This window comes from Sus scrofa, chromosome 4 (assembly GCF_054392235.1).
Source record: "Sus scrofa isolate SSC_HxYL_T2T_F1_AM1 chromosome 4, Sscrofa_HxYL_maternal_Yorkshire_Landrace_v2.0, whole genome shotgun sequence".
Taxonomy (NCBI): domain Eukaryota; kingdom Metazoa; phylum Chordata; class Mammalia; order Artiodactyla; family Suidae; genus Sus; species Sus scrofa.
The window spans coordinates 108,788,965-108,806,224 of NC_139386.1; the positions used below are offsets into that span (position 1 = coordinate 108,788,965).

The 17,260-nt window shown below is 49.4% G+C and overlaps 2 protein-coding genes and 1 long non-coding RNA gene across 17 annotated transcripts in view; 1 reads left to right on the forward strand and 2 right to left on the reverse strand.

Moving 5' to 3' along the window:
- LOC146404172 (uncharacterized) overlaps positions 1-363 on the reverse strand; it is a 42,542-nt gene extending 42,179 nt beyond the window's left edge. Inside the window, exon 1 of the mRNA XM_085023456.1 lies at positions 81-363. Coding sequence (XP_084879582.1) covers positions 81-291 — 211 coding nt within the window. The 5' untranslated portion in view covers positions 292-363. The remainder of the gene's footprint in view (positions 1-80) is intronic.
- TRIM45 (tripartite motif containing 45) lies at positions 239-9,931 on the forward strand. 15 transcript variants are annotated; one of them, XR_014844374.1, is made up of 7 exons: positions 239-1,315; positions 3,123-3,856; positions 5,102-5,231; positions 6,122-6,236; positions 7,655-7,869; positions 8,134-8,260; positions 9,150-9,931. XR_014844374.1 is itself a non-coding variant. In XM_085023451.1 (6 exons), exons 2-6 carry the CDS (start codon positions 3,151-3,153, stop codon positions 9,296-9,298), a joined length of 1,227 nt encoding a protein of 408 aa, XP_084879577.1. In that variant the 5' UTR covers positions 239-1,315; positions 3,123-3,150; the 3' UTR covers positions 9,299-9,931. The 15 variants fall into 15 exon arrangements, 3 of the variants coding, with proteins under 3 accessions (XP_084879577.1, XP_001929378.1, XP_084879576.1); XR_014844371.1 differs by having other exon boundaries at positions 239-1,240; positions 7,967-8,260; XR_014844370.1 differs by having other exon boundaries at positions 239-1,240; positions 8,023-8,260.
- On the reverse strand, positions 8,831-15,139 carry LOC146404173 (uncharacterized). The gene is made up of 2 exons (XR_014844380.1): positions 15,008-15,139; positions 8,831-9,371 (listed from the first exon to the last, which is right to left on the reverse strand). It is a non-coding gene; the product is annotated as an uncharacterized LOC146404173 (long non-coding RNA).
- Positions 15,140-17,260: the final 2,121 nt, after the last annotated feature.

Below are 17,260 nucleotides of genomic sequence, written 5' to 3' on the forward strand. Positions count from 1 at the left end.
CAGCCCCGCCTCCTGCCTTTAGTTTGATCCCGCCCCTTCCCGGAGGGCACCGGCCAAGATGTGGAATTTCCAAAGCTTACTGGGTGCCGCTGGTGTCACTCTGAAGGGCGGCGGGTCCTGCTGCGGCGAAGGCCGCGCCTCTCCCAAGGTGATTGGACTCGCCCGAGTAGCCCCCGACTGGGATTGGTGTGAGAAAGGGCCGGAGCCATCGGGCACCACCTTGGACCGGAAAGTGGGCAGGCGGTGGCAACCGAAGAGCCGGCAAGACCTCGCAGCACCCTCGTCCTCCATGTGCCTTCCGCGGAGGGCCGGGTTGGGGGAAGGAGCGGGAGGCCCCCCAACCGCATCACGCGAGGGCGGGGACGGCACTTGTCGCGTGTCTGGCGCGGGGCCGGACGGGTGGCAGCGGGAGGGGGGTGATAGTAGAGGGTGTTAGAGATGCAGGGGTTCAGAAGTCTAGCAGGAGACTTAGACCTGGAAGCGCCTCCTCGGAGGATTTAGGGGGTTAGAGGAGGCCGTGGGCGTGTCTGGTATGGGATGCCTTGCAAAGGAGGGGGCCCTGTTGAGTAGTTCTGTGGGCGGTTCCTTTAAGGAATCCTCTAACTTTTTGCCCTTTGATTTGCCAAAGAGAGAGTCCCCATGGTCTCTGTTCAAGTTTTGGAAACTTTCTCTTTGGGTGGGCCTAATCACCTACTACTTCATTATAGAATTGCCCAGGGTCTTTTCTGATACTGAGCACAAACGTGGGGAATATGGCAGAAAACAGGAAGCCGCTGCTGGGCTTCGTGGGCAAACTCCCATGTGGGACCACACCTGGGAACTCAGGCAAGACTCACTGCCCTTTGTGCATGGGGCTTTTCAAGACCCCCAGGCTCTTGCCTTGTTTGCACACAGTTTGCACCACCTGTCTGGAGCAGCTGGAACCCTTCTCAGTAGTGGACATCCGTGGGGGAGACTCTGACACAAGCTCTGAGGGGTCAATATTCCAGGAACTCAAGCCATGCACTCTGCAGCCGCAGATCGGCATCCTCTGTCCGGTATGTGATGCTCAGGTGGACCTGCCCATGGGTGGAGTGAAGGCTTTAACCATAGACCACCTGGCCATGAATGATGTGATGCTGGAGAGTCTGCGTGGGGAAGGCCAGGGCCTGGTGTGTGACCTGTGCAGCGACAGGGAAGTGGAGAAGAGGTGTCAGACCTGCAAAGCCAATCTCTGCCACTTTTGCTGCCAGGCTCATAGGTAAAGATGGGACACCCCACCTGGTGTGGCTTAAGAGCGGAGTGCAAAGAGGTGTCAAGACAGAGAATTCCCTGGGTGAGCAGATGGAAAGGAAAGCTCGAATGCCATGCAAAGTCAGAGAGCAATATAGGATGTGGTTACAGATATTCCAGAACAGCGGTTAACTCCTGCAGCCTTTATATAATACCCATGGTAATAACAGCAGCAGAGGTTTGCAGAGTCCTTTTCAGCTTACAAAGCACATTCAGTTTCCTTGGATCATCAACCATTTGTATAGTGAATAATTGTACTGGGTGCTAAAGAAAGAGAATGAATATAATACCAAAGCCCCTGGCCTTGATTTCATTTGATCCTTGCAATGCATAGAAAAGCAGGCATTGTTTTCACCCCTTATTATTTGAGGAAACTGAAGCTCAGCCATATGTGATTTGTCACAGGTCCCCTAGCTGGTAAGTAGTATATTACAGAACAGAGTTTTAAATCCAGGTCTTCAGACTGCCTCTATGCTTTTTCTACTAATCTCTGCTACCTTCCCACTATAAGATGCTAATTGGTGGGATCCCATCTCAGCCTTTGCCTTGTCCCCTAAAGTTAGGGGAACTTGGCGAGGTGGGCTGGTAGGTGCTTACTGGGGTGCAGATAATGTCTTTTATAGCGTTTGGTGAACTTTGTGAGATGAATCACTTTGTTCCTTCAGACCCTCTTGCGCTATTCCAGAGCGTTACAATGGAAAATGGCCAAGGTTTGGGGATTAGCCTAAAGTAGTTTTTAAGGTCAGCCTTCCATTTGTTCTCTGGCCTCACCAACAGAACAAGTTAGTAGTCTTTGGTCTTTCTATTTTGAACTTGTAATTATGACCACTTTGCTGCCAGCCAAACAGCTGACGCTGTTTTCTCGGCAGCCACTCTTCTGGTGCCAGAGTAGACACGTAAGCATCGAGTTGCCGATGCTCACAGGGGAACTCTGAACAGTCACCGTGGTTTCCGAAGGATTTCCCTGGGTCTGTGGAGGGCTACAGAAAAGAGGAATTAAAAAAGCTTTGATTTTACTGACCACTGATTTGACTCCTAATAATGTCAATGACTCTTGTTGAGGAAGATTCTAGCTTGCTGCTTTGGGTCATGTAGGCACTAGTCAAAGGAAGTGCTTTACCCAAGTCCTCGATGAAGGCTAAGGAACACTTGCTGTGGTGGCCAGCTAGCTGCTTTTTCATTCCCTGAGGCTTATTGCTGTGCCATTTGGCACATTTTTGTTTTGCTGCTACGTCTCCACTGTGCTCTCCCCTCTCGCTTGCTGGAAGAGTAGGCTTCGGCTCTTATCTAAACTTGATGATTAAACCCTTTGGGGAACGTTGCCTTCGAGTTGCATCCTCTTGCAAAGTCCTATGCCGAGCCAGAGAGCCCTAGCTGATTGATTCCTATACAACAGTCCTTTTAGGTAGGTTTTCTGCCCACTGCACAGATAAGAAACTGGAATCTGAGGCGGCCATTTGGTAAGAGGCAGAGCAAGGAGATGAACTCTGTTTTGTTGGACTTCAGGGCCCATGCTCTTAAAAACTGCAGGACTGGGAGTTCCCATTGTGGCTCAGCAGAACCCGACATAGTGTCAGTGGGGATGTGGGTTCAATCCCTGGCCTCGCTCAGTGGGTTAAGGATCCGGTGTTGCTGCAAGCTGCGGTGTAGGTTGCAGATGGCAGCTCAGATCTGGCGTGGCTGTGGCTGTGGTGTAGGCCGGCAACTGCAGCTCCGATTCAACCCTTAGCCTGGGACCTTGCATATGCTGCACGTGCAGCCATGAAAAGCAAAAAAATTAAAAACTGCAGGACTGTTTCCCAACTAGAGTTGTCCCCTAATTTCCCCTTCCTGCCTCTCTTTGCCCCTAGACGGCAGAAGAAGACGACTTACCATACCATGGTGGACCTCAAAGACTTGAAAGGCTACAGCCAGGTTGGGAAACCCATTCTGTGTCCTGCTCACCCTGCGGAGGAGCTGAGGCTGTTCTGTGAGCTCTGCGACCGGCCCGTGTGCCGGGACTGCGTGGTGGGGGAGCACCGGGAGCACCCCTGTGACTTCACCAGCAACGTGATCCACAAGCACGGGGACTCAGTGCGGGAGCTCCTCAAAGGCACCCAGCCCCACGTGCAGGCCCTGGAGGCAGCGCTGGCGCAGATCAAAGGGACCCACAGTGCCCTGAAGGAACGAGTGGAGGCTGTGGCCACCGAAGTCCGGACCTTCTCCGAGGGCTACATCAAGGCCATTGAGGAGCATCGGGACAAGCTGCTGAAGCAGCTGGAAGACATACGGGTCCAGAAGGAAAACTCCCTGCAGCTGCAGAAGGCACAGCTGGAGCAGCTGCTGGCAGACATGCGGACCGGCGTGGAGTTCACCGAGCACCTGCTGAGCAGCGGCTCCGACCTGGAGATCCTCGTCACCAAGGGGGTGGTGGTGGAACGGCTGGCAAAGCTGAACAAAGTGGAATACAGCGCTCATCCCGGCGTCAACGAGAACATCACCTTCTCTCCCAAGGAGAAAGCAGGCCTGTGCCGTGGCTATGCGGTCTATGGGGCCATCAACACCAAAGAGGTCGATCCAGCCAAATGCGTGCTGCAGGGGGAAGGTAGGAAGGCGTTTCCCACTGGCATCGAGAGGGCAGTGGACGGGGACCTGGTGTGAAAACGGCGTGGCCTTTTCAGCCGCAGCCTTCATTCAGCTGGGAGAGTCACTTGGATCCAACGGATGGTGACCCCTCCTTTGCCCTTTCCTTTCTGGTTGGTTCCGGTCAGGATACAGCTAAGATCTCATACGAGGGTGAGGCTTGACCCTTTTCCAGTTGAGAATAGTAGTGCCTGCCAAAGAACTCAAGGATCACACTGTTTCTCTCAGACGACGGGACAGCGACAGTGCCCCTAGGAGATGTAACAGCATAGACCTTGGGGCGGGGCAAGAGCCTGCCCATTCAGAGAGGATGGTGCGGACCAGGCTCTGGAGAGCGTGTCAGAGTGAGGGCGACTGGATTATGGTTGCCTTTCTTCTCTGCCCGTTTTGGTTCATGTAAGCCACATACGGGCATTTAAAAGAACATGGTAGGCTCTTCACTCACTAGGGCGCACACCGATTGCTTTTGAGCTTGGTGTTCTCTTCCGAAAGGAAGCGTGTTATTCAGACATATATTTCCCAGCACAGTCCTGACAGGCAGATTGTATCCTCAAGTCATCCTGACTCCGGCACAGGAAGTGTTAACTGTTTGGAGGTCACAGATCCTTTTGGGGATGACTTCGCCCCAAGAAACACGAGCTTGGGCATACAATTTCAGGGGATTCTTAATCCCTCCGTAAGACCTCATAGTAGTTCACGAGCCCCAGCTAAGAAGCCTGTTTCATCTGATTTTGGGACCAGGGGCTGAAGCCATTCAATATTGTCCCCAACACCTTGGCATATTTGTCCCACAGTATGGTGGTTCCCAACATGAAGCGTCCAAACTGGTCAAATGTACCCCTTCCTCTTCCAGCAGGATCTGCAGCTCAGAGAGGGTAGTTTTGGGGTCATCAGCCTCTCATGGTCTCTAGAAGTTTTTTGGTCTGACTACATATGTCAAGCCTAAGTGTTTTCACAGCTTCTTCCTTAAGGCAGAAATTAAGGTCCAGGATCCTCTGTGATCCAAAAGCCGCTGCTGGCTCAGAGAACCAGGCTCACCAGGGGGGACTCCTGTGCTCGGGGAGACAGGTGGGGAGGGAAAAGAAGGGGAGGACACAGGAGGGACAACCTTTAGTCCTAAGGAGAAAAGGCAAGATGCTCTCTGATCTGGGGACCCAGCCAGTGCGGTTGGCCTTGGAGGTGAGGACTGGGTGTTTATCTTCCGCAGATCTCCACAGAGCCCGGGAGAAACAGACAGCCTCTTTCACCCTGCTTTGTAAGGATGCAGCCGGAGAGAACATGGGCAGGGGAGGAGACAACATCCAAGTGGCAGTAGTCCCTAAAGATAAGAAGAACAGGTTTGTATTATACAGTCAGGCGTCATGGGTGATGAGCGGTGATGGGGCTGGAAACTTGAGGTCCTTTGCAGTAGTGGAGCCGTCACTGCAGTGGTTACAGCCTGCCTCCCCACGAGGCTCTGAAAGCCATAGGACCCAGTGGACCAAATGTGTTTTCTTTTTTTTTTTTTTTGTCTTTTTTGCCATTTCTTGGGCCGCTCTCGCGGCATATGGGAGGTTCCCAGGCTAGGGGTCCAATCGGAGCTATAGCCACCGGCCTACGCCAGAGCCATGGCAACACGGGATCTGAGCCACATCTGCGGCCTACACCACAGCTCACAGCAACGCCGGATCGTTAACCCACTGAGCAAGGCCAGGGATCGAACCCGCAATCTCATGGTTCCTAGTCGGATTCGTTAACCACTGCGCCATGACGGGAACTCCCCAAATGTGTTTTCTTGTATGGGTTTTATGCTAGTATTCAATTCTCTCCCAAAGGTCCGATCTGCCCTGTAGACTGCCTTCATCCCAAGCTTTGAATAGACTGAAAAATAGTCTATGTTAGATTGAATGGTGTCCTTCTCCAAATTCAGCCCCACTTTCGCCACTAAATTGTGCAAGGAGCAAAGGTTTATGTCTCTGGAATTAGAGGCGGGAGGAGGAAGGACAGAGAACAGGCGGGTACATAGAAGCCAGCTGGAGAGAACGTAGTAATGTTTTCAAGGAATTCATCCGAACCTCAGATTCCATCAGCATTTATGTTGCTTACCTTCTGTAGTAAAATTAGTTTCTGAAACAAGAAGACACATCCCGCTTGGGAAACGTTTAAAATTAGCGTTGGATTTATGACGTAGAGTTTACAGCCTAAAAGCAGGCTTCTGAGTAGTTTTTTTAAACTCCTCTCCACTTAGTCCAGTTAAAACAATGGTCCACGACAACAAGGATGGGACATACTGCATTTCCTACACCCCCAAGGAACCTGGTGTCTACACGGTGTTGGTCTGTATCAAGGAGCAGCATGTGCAGGTAAGTGAGACCTGCCTGTGACTCCCTGACCCTTTACCCTGGCCCCTGGGTTCTGTCCCCTTAGGATGTGGAGACTTTTCTCACAGGGTCAGCTGTAGAGAGGACGTGAACAGGAGTCTCTTCTTCTTACTGCTCCTCCCGTTAGAAATGGCTCAGATTTAGGAGTTCCCGCTGTGGCGCAGCGGAAACGAATCTGACTAGTAACCATGAGGTTGCAGGTTCAATCCCTGGCCTCACTCAGCGGGTTAAGGATCCAGCGTTGCCGTGAGCTATAGTGTAGGTCGCAGACGTGGCTCAGATCCCAAGTTGCTGTGGCTGTGGTGTAGGCCAGCAGCTGTAGCTCCAATTTAACCCCTAGCCTGGGAACTTCCATATGCTGTGGGTAGGGCCCAAAAAAAGAGCAAAAGAAATGGCCCAGATTTGGCAGCTCTTACTCCTCCTAGCAGATGCCAGTGACCATGACTCTCTAGCCCTACTTCATCTCCTGGCAGTTAGGCTTGTATTTTATCATTCTCCCAGTTGATGTGTTGGAATTCTTCATTTGGGAAAGATGCCTTGATCACAGGGGTCAGTCTACCAGCAGACAAGTGTACACACATTGAAGAAATAGGATCTCGCTCAGGAACTTCTGGCTTTGTTGAGACTCTTGACCAGACATGGACTTACTGGAAACAGCATTGGGAGTTGTGCCCTGTCCTCAACCATCTGCCCATGCAATTCCCTACCTTGTCGTATAGATATATATATGCTTATCTGTTACCATGGTTACCATGCCACCTCCACAGACAAATGTAACTCCAGTTTAAAAATTACGAATTTCTAAAAATTGGCTAATCCCCAATGTGCAGAAGAGTCTCTGCTGACACTTGAGCTGTCAGGGGTCTCTCCCAACCAGAAATCAACACCGTCAGGGACAATGACACACCATAGGGCATTCTGGCTTGTGGCTGTGCACTAGGAAGACTTATATTCAGTGGCCACTTGCTGCTTGTTACAGGATGCCAGAAGGGGGTGATATTTTTGTACACACGATTTCACTTTTCCCCCAAACCACTCAGACATAAGGATCATTCAGCACAGTACCTGGAGAGCAAAATCAGAATTTGAACCCATTTCTTTGAACTCCAAGTTGTTTTTAAAATAGATTTTAAACTCTTTAAAGGAAGGGAGATTTAACATTTGAAAGGCTCCTAAGGTGCCAGCCTCTCTCCTCGGTGCTTTTGCAGACTGTGTGGTTCTCACCTAGGCAGACTCACAGCAACACTTATTAACTATTTACTGTTTAACATGCGGTAGAACTTGGAGCAGGGCAGTTACCCTTGAAGGGAAGGAGGCAGGTAGGAGAGTTTCTAATCTGAAATTACGATTCACCACATGCTCTTAACCTTCCTCCATGCCCTCCGTCCTCGCTGACCCAGAATGAGCAGATGGAGAAACAGTTACGTCCAGGATGGAGGGGGTGGGAGGAGGAACTGGCTCAGTATGCATGAGAGGAGAGGCTGTGTGCTGAGAAACTGAAGGACCCCAGATGTCCCAGCCCTGTGGCAACATGCTCTACAACCATCCGAGATTGCTCGGGAAGGGAGGAGACGGAGACCCGAGCCCGTGATGGGAAAGCACAGTTGGGTTACAGGTGTGAAGTGGTCCACGTGCTTGGGGGTTCGGGGGCGGGGGGCAGCATGGATGCCTTGACTCTTCCTCTCACTGCATTTGCATCTGGCCCTGCCCAGCTGAGCACCCAGCTCATGACTGTCCCCCAGTCACCGCTGCCCTCCTGCTGTCCCAGGCCCTCCAGGACAGGCCGTGTGACGTACACTCTATTTAGTACGTGTGATGCTCAGCACAGCCCTGTCGACTCAGAAGGTGCTGTTTTTTGCTCTCGGTTTGAACACTGAAGGGCTCACCATTCACTGTGACTGTGAGGAAAAGGCACCGGCCACACCCAGGCGTGTTTCACTGCTGCACCTTTTGCTCCAGCGGAGGCCAGAAGACTGTTCGCTGTGCGTGTGGAGGCACCATGCCAGGTACGGAGAGGCAGTCACCCCTGAGAACCCCCCCGCTCCCGCTCTGCACCTGCCCCCCTGCGGGGGGAATCAGCTGCCACACAGCCACCAGGCTCCGGGCTTTCAGACTTAGGCTCTGTTTCTAGGAGTGGAGTCTATTCATATAAATACACCACGGTTCTAAAGGTTTCTTTTAGAGCTTTTCTGTTCTGCAAGTTGAAATAGCAAACTGAAAAGTTCTGAGTTGGTTGAGTTTTGATACAGGTCCCCAACCCTAGGAGCCCTGTGCTGCTCCTGGGATGTTCGATTCCAGTCTGCACCTTTTCCAGAGGCTGAGCAGTGCTAAAAGCATAAACCCATCCTGGTCCTTTTAAAACCTTAAACAAATTCCAAATAAGGCAGGATTGGGAGAACAGATGACTAAATCAGCTGAACCAGGGCTGCTCTCTTGCGGGGAGAAAGGCTAGCCAAGAAGGTAAGCTCAGGCAAGAGATTTCTTTTTTTTTTTTTTTTTTTTTTTTAAGTATTCTGTCATGTCCTTACTCTAATGGTGGGGTTTTTTTTGCAAACCTGCATATACACACTGCAGGATTTGTTTCGTTTATTCTTCCCACCACTCTTTTATTTGGATTATGTTACAGTTAAAATCCAGGCTGGTTCTTCTCCTCAAGTTACCAGTGTTAAAATAACACTGTTCTGAGAACTTCAGCGAACCTTAATCGATTTGCTCTCATCCGTCGCGAGAGTCCTCCGGACTGCGAGGCATCCGCTGGCTTGTTCCTCTCACTGCGTTTTTATTAGACGTTTTCACGTCCATGCGTCTGAATGTCACCAGGAGCTTTGATTTCCGGGGTAACTGCTGGGCTTCCCTCTAACGGTGGTTTCTCCCTCTCCTCTTGGTGCCATGCAGGTGGGTACCTAGGCTGTGGTCACGGACACAAAGGCCACCCAGGGCGTCCCCACTGGTCGTGCTGTGGGAAGTTGACTGAGAAGTCGGAGTGCACGTGGGCAGGTGGCCAGAGCGCACCAAGGGGTCTGCTGAGGACAGTGGCACTCTGATGGCTCCCTGGGTGCGTGGTCATGGCTCCGGCCAGCACAACTTCAGACTCCCGGAGGACCCCAGACCTACGTTCTGAAGAAACAGACAGAATTAAAAGCAAAGTGCCTTACGTTATACCCGAGTCCAAGGACGTTTTGTTTTACTCCCTGCTTGTATGTGCAGGTGGTTGAGCACCAGAGACCAGACCACGTCTCTCTTCTTGGCCAAAGGTTTTTTTTGGGGGGGGGGGCAGGCAGTCAGCGGTCTGGTTAAAGTTAACACCGATGGTGCCCCTCATCGGGTCCTTTTAAAAAATACACACGGAAGTCCGGTAAGATCGCAGCTGTACCAAACAGCTAAAAGAGATTTTAGAATCCTACAGTGTGTATCTTAAAAATCTGATCTGTTCATCTTTAAGATCAGATGGATCTTGGAAACTAGCCGTTTTTAAAGCTGGCTTTCTAGGCGCATAATGTATGCACTACGGTTTTAAAACAGTGTGCGTGTGTTTTTGTATGACGGAGCCCGTTCATCGGAAGTCTAAATTGCCTAGAAATAACGTACCATGTTGACTAGCAGAGTGGTATTAGAGGTGATCTCAGTGTTAAGTAGGAAAATCTAGTTCAATAAACTCTGTATCACCCCTCAAGAAAGTGTCCTTTCTGTACTATTATTTTGTTTTATACAGGCATGGGGGTAGCCAGATCCTTAACCACTAGGCTACTGGGGAGCTCTTGGTCCCTTACTTTTTGATATATAGCTTTTAAATTCCTCCCTGAGCTACATTATTTCGATCTCTCCCTTGGAGAATAAAAGCCTCCTTTCCATCTATGCACTTGTCGCTGGCCCACTTTAAATGAACCATAATGGGATATTGCTATTTAGGTGGCGGTCCCCCACTTCCCATCTGCGCCATGTTCATCCCGTACCCGCAGAGCCTAGACGGTCACTCTTTGGTCAAGGGCAGACACGTGGTCGGTAAATACAGGGGAATACTGTTGAAAGAGGACCTCATGCTTTTCTTGCAGGTATATATAGTCTTGCCAGGGGATCCCGATCCCCGTGTCCTCCTCACATCCCACAGCCCTGCTCATCTTTGAGAGCATCATGTGCACTTTTGTCCGTACACCTAGGACACTAACTAGAAGGACTGAGTCCTAGAGCACATGCTTGCTTAACTGAAGAGAATTCTTGGGAGAGGAAGTACATAGCACCGGTGCCCCAGCCCTGCCAGAGGCTTCGCTGGATATAGTTTGTGTTCTCCTGGGATTCTTGATTTCTTACGGAGCAAAAACTCAGCACGTATTAAATATAATTACTGAAATCTGCATTGTAAGATCCATTAAGAAAGGATTCCTCTGAGTGGTGAACTGAATCAGGCAAAGGACGTGAAACAGACGAGACACACTGTCAGGTCATCATAGAATGAATACATCTCCTTAAGATGGACAGAAGTGGAGTTCCCGTCGTGGCGCAGTGGTTAACGAATCCGACTAGGAACCATGAGGTTGCGGGTTCGGTCCCTGCCCTTGCTCAGTGGGTTAATGATCCGGCGTTGCCGTGAGCTGTGGTGTAGGTTGCAGACGCGGCTCGGATCCTGCGTTGCTGTGCCTCTGGCGTAGGCCAGTGGCTACAGCTCCGATTCAACCCCTAGCCTGGGAACCTCCATATGCCGCCGGAGTGGCCCAAGAAATAGCAACAACAACAACAAAAGACAAAAAGACAAAAGACAAAAAAAAGATGGACAGAAGTGAGCTACACCAAAGCTGTAAATACTAAGCTGTCCACTATGTTCTCACCCTTTTCTGGAACGATGCTCGGTCAGCCCTTTCTCTGACCAAAATCGGATCCTCCCAGGAGACACTAATGACCCTGTAACCCCCTCAAATTGTTATCTGCTCTTCTTCACTTCTTATAATCACTGGGGTCCAGCGGTCCTTTAGCTCATCACTGCTGCTTTAGCATGAGTGGCTCTCAACAGGAGTGAATGTGCTCTCCAAGACATTTAGTCAAGTCTCGGAGACATTTATCCTGCCACAGTCAGGGGCAGGGTACCAGTAGCATCTCTCAGTCAGGAATACTGCTTATGCTCCGTTCAGGACAGCTTCCCACAGTGAAGAATTACTCAAAGTGTTCATAGTGCGCTGCTGAGAAATCCTGTTCTGGACCATTCCATTCCTCCAGCCTTGGAGTTCTCTTGTGGTGCAGTGAGTTAAGGATCCAGCATTGTCACTGCAGCGGCTTGGGTCACTGCTGGGATATGGGTTTGATTCCTGGCCCAGGAACTTCCAGGTGCCTTGGGCATGGCCAAAAAAAAAAAGTCCAGCCTTGAAGCTCATGCCTTTATACTACCATTTACCCCTACATGGCTCAGCTATTCACAGAGCCCCAAATCACTCCCTCTTATTCCTTGAAGATTTTATTTATTTTTTGCTTTTTAGAGCTATACCTGTGGCATATGGAAGTTCCCGGCTAGGGATCAAATCAGAGCTACAGCTGCCAGCCACAGCCACAGCCACACCAGACGCAAGCTGCATCTGCAACCTACACCACAGCTCAGAGTAATGCCGGATCCTTAACCCACTGAGAGAGGCCAGGGGTAGAAGCACATCCTCATGGATACTAGTCGGATTGGTTTCTGCTGTGCCACAACAGGAACTCCCTATTCCTTGAAGATTTTAGCACCAAACTTGCTGCTATTCCTACACCATTCCTCATCAATCTTAGAATCTGTCAATATCCGCACAGATGTCTGAATTCCGTCACCAACTCTGAGTTCCTAACTCAGCCATACAATCAGTCACACCCTAGATCTTGATTCTCAATTTCAAGCATCCTGCAACCACAGCCGCCCATCTTCCCGGCTCACGCACTATAACCTGACTACGAATTCTTCTACCTCCCTAGAATCCCCAGTGCAGTGGTTCTAGCACTTTCCCACCAGGCCCTTCCCCCGCCTCATGGCCTCTCCTTCACCCTTACTCAGCTTAGGCTCTATGGACCATCATCACACTCTTGCATGGAGCCTCCCTCTGTCCTTTTTTGCCTGGCAGAACCCAAGGTTAGATCCCGATCTCCATCTAACCAAACTGAATGATTCTGGAGGAAACCACAAACATAGGATGACCAGTCTCACTTTAAATCCAGGACCGCTCATTTCAATGGGCTCTTAGCTTTGCCCAGTAGGCTGTCAGCATCTTCCACTCCTAGACAATTATTTCACACTTCCTTCTCCTCAAACTCTAATTTGTACCTCACTTCCCTCTCTGCTTATGACCTTGCTTCCTATTTCAGCCAGAAAACAAAAGAATTCAGAAGAGAATTTCTGGACGCTCCCACCGCATCTACAAATCTACCTACATGCCTAGCAAAAGCAAACTTCTCTATGAGGTCTCATTCCTTCTCTACAACCCAGGAACACTGCTGCAAGGGTTTTCCCCCTCCTGGACTGCTCATTTCAGAAAACAAACATGCTATAATATTCCCCATCTTAAAAAACAAATTTCCCTTGATTTTTCTATCAGTTAGCTAGGGCTGCCATAGAGAATACCATAGACTGGGCAGCTTAAACAACCGAAATTTGTTTTCTCACAGTTCTTGGGGCTGGAAGTCCAAGATCAAGGTGCAGCAGGTGGGTTTCTGCAGACGTCTCTCTCCTTGGCTTGCAGATGGTCACCTGCCCCTGTCCTCGCATGGCGTTTTCTCTGCATGTTCATCTCTGGCGTCTCTCCCTCTTATGAGGATACCGATCCTGCTGAATTAGGGCTTCCCTCACATGATCTCATTTAACAGTAATTATCTCCTTTAAGGTTCTGTCTCCAGTTAAAGCCCATTAGGGCTCAGGGCTTCCGTCTCTGAACGTGGGGAGAACACAGTTCAGTCCCTCACAATGTGTGCATCTCCCTCTGAGAGCTGTTCCATTATTCTACTTCCCTTTAAAAAGACCTCAAAAAATAACTGTTGCTCGTTATCTCTACGTCCCCTCCTTGAATTCCCGCTTGGATCTAATCCAGGCTTCGATCTTTACTGCTCCACCAAAGCAGCTCTTGTCAAGGTCACTGGTAATAGCCACGTTAATGGAATCCAGTGGTCACTTCCTGCTCTTCATCCTTTTTGACCCATCGACAGACAGCATGATCAAAGATGATCACCTTCCCTTCCAAAAAACAATGTCTCCACTTGGTCTGTGTGGCTTCACTCTTCTTAATCACCCATCTCACTGACGCTCCTTCTCCGTCTCCCTTGGTAGCTCCTCCTCATCTTTCCAGTCTCAACATGCTTAAGAGCGCCAAAGATCAGTTCTTGTGTTTTTATCTTGCCCTCCCTTCCTAGGTGATCTTATTTGCTCACGAGTTTAAGTAACTTTTCTACACTATGGCTCCCAAATTTGTCTCCAGCTCCAAACTCCCTATGATTATACCCAACAGTTTACTTAACATCTCTACTTGGATGTATCATAAGCACTTCATCTTTAATATGTTCACCACAGGGAGTTCCTGTCGTGACTCAGCAGTTAACAAATCCGACTAGGAACCATGAGGTTGCAGGTTCAATCCCTGGCCTCACTCTGTGGGTTAAGGATCCGGTAAGCTGTGGTGTGGGTCGCAGACATGGCTTGGATCCTGCATTGCTGTGGCTGTGGTGTAGGCGGGCAGCTACAGCTCCGATTGGACCCCTAGCCTGGGAACCTCCATATGCCATGGGTGTGGCCTTAGAAAAGGCAAAAAGACACACACACACACACACACAAAAATTATAAAACAAAATGTTTAAAATTGAACTCCCCATTTCCAATTCTCACTGCCCACCAGAACCGAAGTGTTTCTTCTGCAGCCTTCACCATCTCTTAAAATCCATTCTAACTCATTCTTATTGGTGGAGCCAGTAGCTTTGGAAACTTCCTTGGCTCCCCTCTCATGTACTACACATCCAATCCACTAGCAAATCCTATCAGTCAGCCCTTCAAAATGCGTCTGCTGAGCCCTGCCCTCTGCCTCCACCACTACACCGCTAAGATAAGACCTTTCCCCCCTGGAGTTCTGCAACAGCAAGCCCCCTACAGTCTATTCTCTCCCCAAAAGAGAGGTCCTTTTAAAATACATCACATCATGTCACTCTTTTGCTCAACACCCTCCAATGGCCTCCCATCTTACTCAGAACAAAACTTTTTTTTTTTTTTTTTTTTTTTTTTTTTAATCTTTCTAGGGCTGAACCTGCGGCACATGGAGGTTCCCAGGCTAGGGGTCCAATCAGAGCTCTAACCGCTGGCCTACGCCACAGCCACAGCAGCTCGGGATCCGAGCCTCGTCTGTGACCTACACCGCAGCTCACGGCAATGCCAGATCCTTAACCCACTGAGCGAGGCCAGGGATCGAACCCGCAACCTCATGGTTCCTAGTCGGATTCGCTAACCATTGCGCTCCGATAAGAACTTCTAAATATTCTAATTCTTTACAGTCTATCCTTTCATACTTGAATGTAAGTTCCATGAAGGCAGGGATTTGACATTTATTAACCACCCTATTGTCCCCAGGTAGGGCAATTCCTGGCAGAGGGTTAATACTTTGCTGAATGAATAAAGATCTCATTGGCAGAATGTTTAGTTTGGATCACCTTGGTAATGGTTTCCACGAGCCAGACTTTCCTTCCCCCAAACTCTGATATTTTTCATTTAACCAAATACCACTTGGAAAAAAACCTCTCAAACCTGCTGGATAAATGATACGCACCTTAGGGACTAGCCTTGAATTTTCCGATTACCTCAGACATCTAGGGAATTGCTTGCCAGGAAGACGCTTGTTGTATTACATCACTTTCCCCCCACGTGTCTCTTCATGAATCAGATTTCAGAACTGAGGAGAAAAAGCTTGTCATTTATTTCAGTTGGAAAAAAGGTCTTGGTAATTGGATAACTGTACTATAAAGGAAATTCTAGTGCAATAGGACATTTCTATAAGACATGCAGGCTCTGGCAAATGTCCTAGGCTTTAAGCAATATTAATGGTAGCAGTTCCTGTTCCAAACATTTAAAAAGGTTGTGCAGGTTGTGAGGTGGAAGGGGAGGCTGTTATTTGCTCTGTCTTAATGCAGCTGAAAAACTTGGCAACATCAGACTGATCTGCAGAGCCCACGATTCCAAGGTAAAGACAAAAAGAAGTTTCAGGATTTAGGAATTGCCTCCAGAGTAGCCAAGCGCTTCAGAAATCACCTTTGCGTGGGGAGCACCCACAGCAACAAGGTGCAGCACTGGGATGTAAGCACTGGGTGTTACAGGCAGGAAAAAAAGAGCCACAAACGACAGCCTCCGTCTCCTGGGATGTTGTAACAGGATAAACACCTTGGCTGTCTTGGATAACAAATAAACACACACACCCAGCAGCCCACTCATGCTCCAATCTCCCAAATACAGTAGTCACTCAGCTCCAGAGGCTGTGTCTCTATGTGTTAGGTTTGGCTCAATGAAGAGGGGGTTGGGTGAAGGGAATGTTAATTAAAAGCAGAACGGAGGAAGAGGCATTTCGCTCTTTGCCTTATTACCGTCTGCATGTTGATGTCCGTGCCTTCATCACTTCCTCCCGCTGTAGCTCTCATTGCCGTGGCCGCTTCACAGCCACATGTGCCGATGTGAAGAACACCTGTCTCCCCTGCTAGGCTGGAAGCCTCAGGAGGACGAGGGTTATTTCTGGTTTCGCTGGCCCTTCTATTTTTTAGTGGCTGGGAGTGCCTGGCACATTTACCGAAGGTTTTTAAATTAACGTATGAAGAGTTAAACAGTACAAGCATTCCTCCCATCCTTTCACACGTACTCTCCACCTATACGCGGATTTTGCTAAGGATGCTGGGTAAAAACTGCTTGAATGAAGACGTTGTTTCCCATGTTACCTCTAGATCTTAGGCCGCTCTTTCATTTCCATCCCCGTCCCCTGGCTCCTGACTCCTACCATCCTCCGTATTATAATGGACCCCCATTTCATTTTTATTTATGCCAACATTTTAACCTAGGTTATACGCCTACACATTCTAAATTCCTCCTGCAGTCCTCTCGGTGCTTGAAGGTATGCCTTTTAATTCTTTATGGCTTTCCCTAGGGCTAGATGCCACATAGCAAAGAGCAGTACGAGGATCCCACTCTGAAGACGCAAAGTCTCTCCAGGCATTAAGGCAGATTTCAAGATTTCAGACAACCAGAGGGCCCGCCTCGAACACTGGCATTTCCATGACTAGCCTATCCGTGCAGGAGAATCTGGCTTCACCTTTGAGCCCTGCCGAAAGCGACTTCATTGGGCGACAGCGAATCAGAGAAAGGAAATAGCCCAGGGCTCAGGTATAGCCATTCCGAATCACACACAATCACGAGGAAGGGGTCACCTCCCACAAAGACATCATTGTGGTGCTCCTAACACTTGCCTGGCAACAGAGTCCTTGGTAAGGTTTTAAAGGGCTCGGGTTCCATCCAGCCACAGAAGGCACAACGCCCCTTCTAAATGAACTCTGCTAAAGAGCAGTCAAACTATAAAGCTTCCATGAAGGCAACTCTGTCACATAAGAAATACCTTATAAACTGGGTGCTGAGCCATGTTGCACTTTGGTGACAGATGTTCACCATCTGGCTCTTTCAGCTGCATCAACTCTTTTATTCTCATATTCCAAGACCTGGTCCCAAAGCAATAACGCCAGCATTCGGATGGCACATCACGCTTCATAAAGCACGTATTACCTCATTTTGTCCTTGCCTAAGACTCGTGAGGTAGGAAGGTAGGGATAAAAAGAAAATCTAGCAGTTACGGTGTCACCTAAAGGAAGGCTGGTTGACACTGGCCGAACACACAGGGCAGCACCTCCATTAGACGGTACATTGTGGGGTGCTGCCCACTGTTAGAGGGTGCAGAGACCCACCTTGTCATGTTCCAATTTTAGGAAACTGACTCACAGTAACTATAGTGAGTGCCAGCCTGACACAGACACCAGCATGCCACCAATTT

What these genes read in the sequence shown, in the direction of transcription:
- TRIM45 (XM_001929343.6), top strand. Translation starts at nt 753, where the DNA reads ATGGCAGAAAACAGGAAGCCGCTGCTGGGCTTCGTGGGCAAACTCCCA. An exon ending in ATGCGTGCTGCAGGGGGAAG is followed by an intron (nt 3,857 to 5,101) that starts GTAGGAAGGCGT and finishes TATCTTCCGCAG; the next exon opens with ATCTCCACAGAGCCCGGGAG. An exon ending in TCAAGGAGCAGCATGTGCAG is followed by an intron (nt 6,237 to 8,133) that starts GTAAGTGAGACC and finishes TGAACACTGAAG; the next exon opens with GGCTCACCATTCACTGTGAC.